Here is an 11,221-nt window from a genome sequence, read left to right on the forward strand (position 1 = left end):
GTCTCCTCCAGAACGTAAGACTGTCAGCAAATGCAGGCTTCGGGGCTTCAGTGTCCAGCCTGATTCCGCCTGGCCCCCCTTCCTCCTGCTCCTACTTTTCTCAACATCCAGCTTAAAGAGACCTTCTGGTGAACTTGAAAGGTTGCTCACTATTTTGTGACATTTCGGTTGGTCCTAATCGAAACATTGCCCAAGCGTGGTTTTGGGAGTTTCTCTTAGAGATGAAGACAGCTTCCATTGCTTTGTTTGTTTGTCGGACAAAATAGTTTTGTTCTGCAAACTCATCCAGCCCTGGTTCTGCATAAAGGGGGCAAGGGAGCCCACAGTGGGCCCCTGGCTTCTTATCGCCTTCGGACCGATGTGCGATGCCAATGTACAGGGATGCCTTCCCCTTTGAGAAGATCGGTTGTGGGCACAGCCTGAGATGGAAGCAGGCCAAATGTCAGATCATAAAGACGATTCCCCCTGAGCACGCTTACATTTCAAGAAACAGTAGAACTGAGAGAACTGGGAATAAAAATATGCCCCCATCACTAATTGCAGTGGCCACGGTTCAGTGGCAGAGCTCCTGCTTTGCCTGCAGAAGGTCCCACGTTCAGTCGCCAGCATCTCCAGGATGGAGAGCCATGGCTGCCAGTCCACGGCAACAATCCTGGGCTATGTGGACCAGGCGCATGGGTGCCGGGGGGGGGGGGGGCTGGCTTTTCCCCACCACTTCCCAGTTCCATCTGTGACCAAAGCAACCGGTTATTTGATACTATTATTTCATAGTTCTGGTTCTGCTGCATACAGAAATATCTGCTTGGTGTTCTACAGACCATATCTCTGCCAATCTTACGCTTTATGTTTGCTGGAGTGGCATTTTTCTTGGTAAAGAGGCAGGGTACAAAATAAATACAATAAATAAATACATTTTTAATTGCTTAATCGTTCAATCAAACAGAGACCAATAGACAGTCATAGTTGCATCACAAATATGGAGGTCAGAACACAGAGCGAGAACTGAAACCAACCACAGACCTTGCACACCTAAAGCTCTTCTTATTCCTACGGGAATATTCTGCCCACATCTTCTACCGCAAGAGGACACATTTCCTTTATTTATCACTAGGACGTTCTTTCCCTTCCTTCCATCACATCCACTGATAATGGGCTCTGGGATCCCCTTGGCCACTCTTCAACTTCCCCCAGAGGAACTATTTCAGTTCTTCCAGTAATCAATGCATTAATAAAAAAATGTTCCATTTTCCTGACTTACATCAAATCAAAACCTAGCCACTTTCCCCTCCTTCATTTCAAGGACTATTACTTTCCAACCTCGCCCCCCCCTCCCCGCCATCCAATTGCTGGACCACCAAACAGGTGGGCCACCATCACCCTTGACCTTTCCAAAGCCCCAACTTTGGTCATCCGCTGCAGTTGTAACCGCAAGGCAAGGGACTGCTCCCTCGATAAGGCTCCTCCTGGCCTGGTGGACGGGGAAGCCCTAGTGCTCTACAAGCACCTTCCCCCCTTGGCTGAAAAGGCCAAGCACCCGCTGACGGATCTGCTGCAACTTCACCCCGTACACAAGTGGGTTCACCATGGGTGGCAGCAAGAGGTACAGGGTGGCTAGCAGGATGTGGATGTAGGGAGGCACGTTTCTGCCAATTCGGTGAGTCAGGAAGGTGAACAGGGCAGGCACGTAGAACACCAAGATGGTGCAAGTGTGGGCCGCGCATGTGCCGAGGGCCTTGGCCCGTGCATCCCGTGACGACAGCCGGAAGACCGCTCGGAGGATCATGGCGTAAGAGGTGGCAATGAGCCCCAGGTCTACCACCACCACCACGAGGGCCACGCAGATCCCGTAGGTCCGGTTGATGAAGGTGTCGGCACAGGCCAACTTGACCACCGCCATGTGCTCGCAGTAGGTGTGCTCGATGACCCTGTGAAAACAGTACGGCAGCCTTTTGATGAGTATGGGGCCAGGGATGACCATGAGCACTCCACGGGCAGCGGCCACCAAACCCATCTTGGCCACCACTGGGTTGCTGAGGATGGTGGCGTAGCGTAGCGGGTTGCAGATGGCCACGTAGCGGTCAAAGGCCATCGCCAGCAAGATGGCGGACTCCACGGTCGAGAAGGTGTGGATGAAGTACATCTGCACCAGGCAGGCCCCGAAGCCTATCTCCCGTGAGCCCGCCCACATGATGCTCAGCGCCTTGGGCAGGGTGGAGGTGCTGAGAATCAGGTCGTTCGTGGCCAGCATGGAGAGGAAGAGGAACATGGGCTTGTGCAGAGCCGGCTCCGTCCTGATGACGAAGAGAACGGCGCCGTTCCCCAGCACCGTCAGGACATACATGAAGCAGAGGGGGACGCCAATCCAGGTGTGAAAGGCTTCCAGCCCAGGGATGCCCACCAGGAGGAAGGAGACCTGGCCCAGGTCCGCCGTACCATTGAGAGCCTCCATCAGGGCCCGTGTGGGGCTGGAGGGTGACTCATGCGGCGGCTGCTGCTGCTGCTGCTGCTGCTGCTGTGCCTCTGAGCCCTGGCTGGGAGGAAGGACCTTCCCTGCAAGGGAGGGAGAAGCGCACAGCAGTCGCAGAACGTCCCCCGCGCTGAAGAAGGCTTCCCTCCCCCACCCCCACCCCACCCCACCCCACCCCACCCCACCCGGCTGCTTCTTAGGCCTGGACAAGCCACCTCTCTCCACGTCCTCCAATGCCATCCTTTCTGGGAAGCCTTTGGCTCAGCTGCCCCCCCCCCCCCGTTGCCTCCTGCCTGTCACAGTGCCTCAGCAGCTGCACCTCCTTTCCCTGTAACGCCCGCCTCCCCCCCCACACCTCCCTCCCCATCCTCTCTGCCTTCCCCCAGGGCACTATCCAGATTGGAAGTGCCTCGGGGCAGGGAGCATCCCTCCATAAAGTGACATGCACATTGATAACAACAACAATGCCCAACGCAGTGCACGTGTTATTCCTCTTAAGCACGGACCTCTTTGGTCCGTGTTTCCATTCCCGCCCTGTTGGACCGTGCATCACTGCCGTGGCATGGCCGTGTTTCCTATCGATGAAGCCGTGGCTTCTGGTGACTGGCGGTAGGACTGTCACAACCCAGCTGAGTGCTCCCCCCCCCCCCCGCTGCAAAAAGAAGCCAGAGCTGCTCTCCGTCCAAAGGCGGGAGCAGCCCATCGAAGAACCAAGACACGAACTGCAGGGAAAAGCAGCCCCGGTCCAGAAGCACGTGGCTGAGCCGTGGCATCAGGCTGCACAAGACATCATTGGCAGCAGCGCAAGCACCCTGCAGCAGAAAAGACCACGGGCCGCGCATCTGTTTGCAGCTGCTGCTGTGCCCCTGAAATAAACAGTGTTGAAGCATAACAGTGCGCAGGACCCAGAGCGTTTGTGCCGCTGCGTGGAATTGCTTTGCAAGGACAGTTTGGATCCTTTCATCCAAACCCCCATATATGAACTTCAGACCCATGGTATTGTTTCCAAATAACGAACGGCAGGACTGTGAGGAATGGCGGAAGCACGGCCAGGCCACCGAGGGCTGCAGAAGCCACCTTCTGCTGCGCTGCAACCTTGGTCCCTCCAGCCCGGCCCTGTCAACACGGACAGGTAGCCCCGGCTCTCCCTCCCTCCCTCCCTCCCTCCCTCCCAGGGTCGCAGGCAGGAGTCTTCCCCAGCCTTACCTGAAGATGCTGCCGGGGGTCGAAAGGGGGGCCTCCTGCGTGCCAGGCGGTGGCTCTACCCACTGAGCTTCACAGCCCCTCTCCAAAGGGACCCAGTGGAGCTCGGGGAAGGTTGCCAGCAGGGCTTCTCCATCACGTCGCTCAGCAACGCGGTCCGGGCCACAGCCAGGGCAGGATCTGCACGACTGCTTTGTAACGCTTCAGAACGGCTTTGACAACCGTTCGGGCTCAGGACACACGCCGTAAACCGTTTTCAAAGAGCCACATGCTGCATGCTGTAGATCTTGCCCAGGCCGCAGCAGGATGGCCTTCTGAAAGGGAGGTCCGGGCAGCTGGAAGACAAAGGCAGCCGGCAGGAGAGGGGGAAACCCACGGAGGCGCCCGGCAGCCACGCAGCTCCGGCCTCGGCATGGGCTGCTGTGGCCGCCCGGGGTTGTGTGAGGCCTCATAAGAAGATGGCCCTGAGGTCCACTGGGGCTGCTGCTGCTGCTGCTGCTGCTGTGCTGCTCCTTGGCTCCCCAAGCAGGAGGCGTCCCTGCGGGTGGGAGGGCGGCCAGTCCCAGGCGGGGGCGCAAGAGCTCCGGCGCAATCCATGTGGTCATCATAGTGAGAATGGGCGATGACCCTGGAGCTGCAGAAGGGCAGCCTTTGCACCAGGAAGGGCCCTGGGCCCCATGATGGCCGCTTCGCAGAGCTGCAGCAGCAGCAGCCGCCTCCGGGCCATGGCCCCCCAGCAGCCAGTGAGGATGGAGCTCTGCCTCCGGGGCCAGCAGATGGCCAGATAGCGGATCAGCGCCATGGCAACCAGCCCCCCCCCCCGACTCCATGGCTGACAAGAAGGGCACAGAGAACACCTGGGCCAGGTCCGTGGAGCGGGATGGCAGCTGCTGCTTCCGCTTGGCCTCGGCCTGCCCCTCGCCCCAGCAGGGCAATAATAGCCCAGAGCTTCCGGACAGGGTGGTGGCACGTGGGGTGGCCAGGAGTCCTAACTTCCCAGAGAGCAGTCCTCTATCTCGGAGAGCTGGCAGAGGACAGTCCTCTGTTTGAAGATGTCCTTTGCTGGATGGGCTGCCCAAGCCAAGCCAGGTTTAACGTCAAATGCTCATGAGAAGGGAGAGCGCTATACACATACATCTGCATATGCAAATGTTATGCAAATGGGGGGGGCTTTCTTTTTGGCAATGTGTAAGCGACCACCCTGGCTGCAAGCATTAGCAGAGGAGTGTCTGGCAAGTGCTTTCAACACTCAGGATGCGACTCTGACCCATACCCTTCATCATCATCATCATCATCCTCATCCTCATCATCCTCATCATCCCTCCTTTCTCATTCGTAGCTGTTTTTCTAGACGCACATGACAGGCTTTGCCAGGTCATGCTGTCTTTTACTGATTTAGGAACTGAATGACAATTGAACATGTTTTAAGTATGACTACTTTCTGGATGTTGGTGTGGATGTATTTTGGCAGGGCCAATTTTTGAAGGTTTTCTGTATAGTTTTTTTTTAAAAAAATGTGATGCAAGTGACTGATGTGACTAATGGAATAATTGTGACTTTTTCCTGTTGCCCTAGTTCTTTGACTTCCATAGCCATTGCTCTTCCTTTTCTAAAATATTTTTGTCATTAGGTATGTTGGTGCGGATGTATTTTGGGAGGCCCAGTTTCTGAAGGTTTTCTGTATAGGTTTTTTTTTTTTTTTTAATGTGATGCAAGTGACTGATGTGACTAATGGAATAATTGTGACCTTTTCCTGTTGCCCTAGTTCTTTGACTTCCATGGCCAGTGGCGTATATTCTTCTCTCGTTTGCTCTTCCTTTTCTACAATATTTTTGTCATTAGGTATTGCTCTGTCTATGAGGTAAGTGTTTCCACGCGGAGCTTCCCCTGGACTTTTCCCTACACAGCGAGGAGGGGGGCAGAACATGGCAATACTGTTAGAGGATGAATCCATCACCTCCGTCTCAGGCAGCCTTCCCCAACCTGGTGCCCCCCCGGTGTGTTGGACTGCCACGCCCACCGTCCCAGGGCCATGGGAATGATGGGAGTTCCAGTCCAACGCAGGTTGGGGGAAGGCTGATCTAAGGCAATGGGGCCAGAAGGACGGCTTAAAGCCCTTCATTGGTCAGCTCCCTGCGGTGCCAGCCAAGTCCTTCGCCAGGCAAAGAGGCAGCGGAAGGAGGACGGGCACCACCTCAGCTGGCTGCTGGGCCTCTCACTCCAGACCTGAGGCCGGGCAGTGGCTGCGTGCGGGAGCCCTGCGCTCTGCGCCTCCATCTCTGCACTGAGCTTGCAGATGCACCAATAAACGCCAGGGATGCAGGAACACGCCTCTCTTCTTCCAGGAACGACCAGCCTGGCAAGTGCTGCCCCTGGCACCGCTCACTGCTGGGGGAAGAGGGGAGCAGCTCACGGGATGACCTGGAACGTCACCAGAGAAGCAACGGGGCAGGAGGAGGAGAGTGCGGGAGGGGAGGGTTTTGGGAAGGGAAGTTCTCTCCCCCCCCCAGCCCCCGTCTTCCGCATTTGCCTGGATCACATGCACAAAGCCAACACCCATCAAGGTCGCTGAGCTGGGAGCTCATTGGGATTGTATCCAACCAGATTCCAAACGATGGGCCGTGTGTGTCTCATTTTTTCAGTCCAGAACGCTTGGCTAGTCCACATGAGGATCTTGGGCTTGATCATATTAATACCAGCCAAAAATCCTGTACATCTGGTGGAACAATGAAATTGGGTGGTCACGTGCCCTCCTTTGTAGAGGTCAGGCCTCTCTTTGAAAGCATCCTTCTTTTGAACACCTGTTCTGTCCGTAGACCAAGAACTATCAGCAGGAAGAGCTCAGGGGCCTTGAAGCTGCCCATCCACTCTTAGCGCCTGTCTCCGTGAAGCTTTTATTGTGCACGCATGGTTGCTCACTGATGGTGGCTTGTGATCCCTTACACAACCTCCTCCTCCTCCTCCTCCTGGGCTTCTCCCGTGTTTTGCAACTATTATGGGGTGTGTGTGTGTGTGTGTGTTTTCCTAATAAGGAAAGTCTGGTATTATTTAGAAATGTCAGAATGAGTGTCTCATGTAATTGTGCAATTTCACTATACCACAGCTCCATCTAGTGGTTGCATAATGAAACATGCAGAAAGGCAGAAGCCTTGGTAAAGGTGGAGGATAAAAGGCTCACGTAGAAATGCACTTTAGTCCCTGGACAGCAGACGGAGCAGCTACTGCACGCACCATGCTCAGTCTCCCCCACTATAGAGGGATGGATTGTGTTTTGATTTAAATTATAGCAATTACTTCTAAACATAAATCTGTGCTGATAAAACAGATCATGCAAATCTTTTTGCAAATCAGTGTCTCCATTTTTGGTGATGCATTTCCTCTTCTTTTTCTCTTTTTCTTTCTTTTTTTTGACAATGTGTACATGGCCACCCTCTGTAGCTTGTTTTGAGGTGGTGGGGGGGAGGAAATGGAGGAACCAACTGTACACCTATGCACCTGACGTCACTCTCCATCTTGTTCATGCGGTGGGAACATTGTGTGTGGGCCCTGATGTCCCACCACAGATGCAGGACTTCTGGTTGGCCTCTGTGGGAACTGGCCCTTTCCAAGGAAAAGCCTTGGAAAGGGCCAGTTAAGAGAATTTTTGGTCGTGGCAAAAACTGAGGATGTTTCATGCTGTGTGTATTACACCAATCCAGGTGCAAGGGCCATGTGTACCTTTCCTGCTGCTTAGCAGGTCACGTTGCCCCAAATCTAGAAAGAAGACCTTTGCCCCTTAGCCCCATGCTAGGGAACGAAGTCTATTGCTTTTTACATGTGGTGCTACTTTGCAAAGCACCCCCCCTTCATTGAGTTTCACATGAAACTCAGGTGCACCCCACAGAGAGAGAGAGAGAGAGAGAGAGAGAGAGAGAGAGAGAGAGAGAGAGAGAGTCGGAAGGTGCAATGAACTCCTCCTTGTTCTCTCTCAGGGCTGGCATTTCCTGCTAGCCCTCCAGCCTCTGCTGCCACCTGGCCTTCCTCTCAAAGCACGTCCATCCCATAGACAGCAGTGTGGGCCTCCACCCTCCTCCTCCTCCGCTGTTCTCAGGCTGCTCTCTGGAGTGCTGGAAAGACTTAGAGCTTCTTCAGACAAGCGTTAATCTTAGCATTATAAATTATATATGTAATGAGAGCAATATGATACATACTACAATCGGTAAGAAAACACATATGACGCTGCTGGAGAGGTTGTCAAGAGAAAGGAACGTATTTACATATGTGGTGGGAATGCGAATTTGTACAAAAATTGTGGGAAATGGTGTTTAATGAGATAAAAGAAATTGTAGGAATGGAGATTGAAGAGACACCTATAGTGGCATTGTTATCATTATACGGAGAATTGAATTGTAATAAAGAGACAAAAGAATTGATAACAAATTTGTTAACAGCAGCAAGATTAATGATATCTAGGAACTGGAAGGCTCAAGGGGATTATCATATAGAAGATTGGTATAAAGAGATTTGAGATATTGCTATTAATGATAAATTAACATGTAATATAAAAGTGAGAGGAGGAATAACAAAAACGAATGATTTCGAGGGAATATGGAAACAGTTCCTAGAATATGTTTTATCTAAGGGGAGTGGGAAGCCACCTCCAGAAGAAACAATGAGATTTTGGAGACAGGAATAGATGGGGGGGGGTGCACTTTTATGTTAAGTATGATTATGTTAAGAGAATTAAGTTAGAATATATGTTTATCAAATGTTTATTTCATATTATTGTGTATTATGTAGTATTGTTTTATTTGTATTGATGTATTGTTTGATGTATTAAAGAAAAAAAGGGGGAAAAAGAAAAAAAAAGAAAACTCATATGACAATCAATAAGAGATCACTTCTCTGAGTTACTAAATTTAGGTATATACATTTTTACATTCATATATTACATTTCGTATGCAGAATCCAGAAGAAGAAGAAGAAGAAGAAGAAGAATCAACAGCTGGGGATTATTGGCTACTAGAATATTACTAGAATTTAACTGTAGTAGTTCATTGCAATCAAATAAAAGTCTTTAATCTTTAGTTCACATCCAATAGCCGATCTTTAAGTGAGAGTCCAATAAAGCCAGGATGAGTGTTGGTTAACTTTTAAAAATCATAATACCCCCCCCCCCGCAATAACATTTAACAACAACAGATTTGAAAAATAACAAAGGTATAAGGTGATGCCAGTGACAGAGGTTACAGAGAGTACATTCGTAAGCTTGCCCCTTTGGCCAGGCTATAACAGGGAGAAACAGTTCTTCAGACAAGCGGGGTTTTTGCACGGTCATCATTGGCCACTCACAGTCGCTCACAGGTCATTTTGGTGACTCAGTGATCCTCCTGCGCGTCTCCTGCTCTTTCCGCCATTCTTTTCGTTACAAAGTAAACCTCAAAAAAATGCAACACTTCTGAGCTCTAGCGATATTTGTTGCTATTTCCTGCCATGTGCAGGAGAAGTTTTGCAATAAAACACACCACTAGAGAGCGCTGTCCCACTGCACTGAAATGAGCCCAGTGGTCTCTGCTTGCTTCCCCTTTCCTCCTCCATGTGATTCTGCTTGTCCCTATCACAAAAGAGAAGCAGGAAGCAAGAGCCACGGTAAGGAGACGCGATTTCCCCGGTCTGAAAGAGCCCTTAAATAGGGTGACCATATTTTGGAAACCAAAAAGGAGGACAACATGGTCGCCCCCAAGGAGGCGTGTCCAGCACCAAGGGGGCGTGCCCACCCGAATATAGCCTTGGTCACATGCCTGATTTTACAGCACACATTTAAGACAAATCTGTTCTACATAACATCTTAATGTTAAAACCACTGAAATAAAGAACAAGTGAGAGATTCAATGTATCTGAAATTAACTTCACTCACTCCTACTTTTGTAGGTTTTGCTGTACTTGGAAGCTTTTGCTGTACTCTGTGTGTTACATTCTCCCCTTCCCTCAAATAACTTTTCTGACTGTATCTTCACTCATTGCAAGCTGCTGCTGTTGTCAACAGGGTTTGCTACTGGCCGGCCGGATGGCTGGCTTTTTAAAAATTCAATTTTTTAAAAAAGCTTGTGTATAATTGTCACAAGTTTCTCTGCTCTAACATTAGGGTGGGTGTTGTGGCAGTGAACACTACTTTGCCCATTCACACTTCTCACTTATATACATTAGCTTCTCAAGGTTTGTGTGTTGGCAACACTTGGCACATCCAGACTTTGAACTCCTGTCTACTTCCTGCACAAACACGCGACTCTGAGACCCTCTTCCTAATGCCCTGCGTTGCGTGCCAGCACCATGGGGCTAAGTTACAATAGATGTCTCTGGGTTGTCTGTGCAGCCTCTGTTGTCTCTCACTCTAAGTCATTGCCTCCAGCCTCAAACAATCTCTCTCTCTCCCCCCCACCCCCAAAGGTCCAGCTAGGATGCACACTTGTGGCTTGGGACATTGCTTATTGCAGGTTATTGCTTGGTCATGTCTGGTGACTCTTACATTTATTATTATTATTATTATTATTATTATTATTATTATTATTATTATTATATCCCGCCTTTTGCCCAATACTTTAAAAATCTTTGCCACCAGCAGCCTCCACCTCTCCTCCTGCACAACTTTGATGCACTCTTAAAACACTGCGTGGCAAGCCAGCCTCAGGGCCAAGCTACAAGTGCATCTGCGTTGCACCCAGGCTCTCTCTGCCTTATGCCAGCCTGCCAACATTTCCAGCCTCAAATAATCCCCCAACCCCTCTCTCTCTGCCAAAGTCTCCCAACAGTCCAGCCAGGCTGTGCACTTGTACCCTGTGGCTGGGGGTAGGGCAACAGCTTATCACTTGGTTGCATCCGGTGACTCTTGTTTTTTTAAAAAAACTCTACCACCAGACGCCTCTGCCTGCACCAAAACTGGACTCTAAGACACTCTTAAAAAGGCTCTGTGTGGTACAGCAGCCTCTCAGGGCTCAGCTACAGCCATTTCTGAGTTGTGGCTTCAGTCTAACTCTGTCTCTAAGAGATATGCCACAAATCTATCTATTTTTCTCTGGTATGCACTTCAAATGTTCTGCATTGCATCCCAGCAGTGTAGTCAGAGCCTAGCTCACAAGTGCACAAAGTGACGTGGAAGGGAAGTGGTAGCGAAGCAAAGCAATGATATGCCAGGTTCCAACATTCGCAGCAACAGGGCATCCACGAAGAACAGAGCCTCTCTCTCAACTGGCACCTTACTGTTGGTCATGAGAGTTTTTCTCTAAAAATGACCCTTCATCGCCCATGATGTGGAAATTTGAGAAAAAGGCCTCTGGCCCATTCTGTTTTGCCCTGTTGGCTGCTTTCACTGATTTCTCCTTTCCCACATTTTGATTTGTGGATGCCTTGCCTCTGCTGAGCTCCAGGTACCTGACTGCACACCAAATCTACAACAGGAAAGGTGCCCTGCTTGCCCAGGACTTCTTACCTAAAGACTGGAGATCCCCTTAATGCCAAGGGCTGAAACTGCTCAATGTGCAACACCCCAAAGAGGAGGTTTGACAACCTGGGTTT

The 11,221-nt window shown here is 50.8% G+C and overlaps 1 protein-coding gene across 1 annotated transcript; it reads right to left on the minus strand.

The window, feature by feature from the left end:
* Positions 1 to 341: 341 nt before the first annotated feature.
* LOC134399687 (olfactory receptor 52P1-like) lies at positions 342 to 2,449 on the minus strand. The gene is made up of 2 exons (XM_063127772.1): positions 1,543 to 2,449; positions 342 to 391 (listed from the first exon to the last, which is right to left on the minus strand). Exons 1-2 carry the CDS (start codon positions 2,447 to 2,449, stop codon positions 342 to 344), a joined length of 957 nt encoding a protein of 318 aa, XP_062983842.1.
* Between the last annotated feature and the right edge of the window lie 8,772 nt (positions 2,450 to 11,221).

The sequence above is a fragment of the Elgaria multicarinata genome, chromosome 5 (genome assembly GCF_023053635.1).
Source record: "Elgaria multicarinata webbii isolate HBS135686 ecotype San Diego chromosome 5, rElgMul1.1.pri, whole genome shotgun sequence".
In the NCBI taxonomy this organism is placed as follows: Eukaryota; Metazoa; Chordata; class Lepidosauria; order Squamata; family Anguidae; genus Elgaria; species Elgaria multicarinata.

Bases quoted from the DNA above. Each gene is read 5' to 3' on its own strand.
- LOC134399687 (XM_063127772.1), bottom strand. From the start codon at position 2,449: ATGGAGGCTCTCAATGGTACGGCGGACCTGGGCCAGGTCTCCTTCCTC. The intron at 392-1,542 runs GTCAGCGGGTGC...ATCTTCTCAAAG, and splicing joins GGTGAAGTTGCAGCAGATCC to GGGAAGGCATCCCTGTACAT.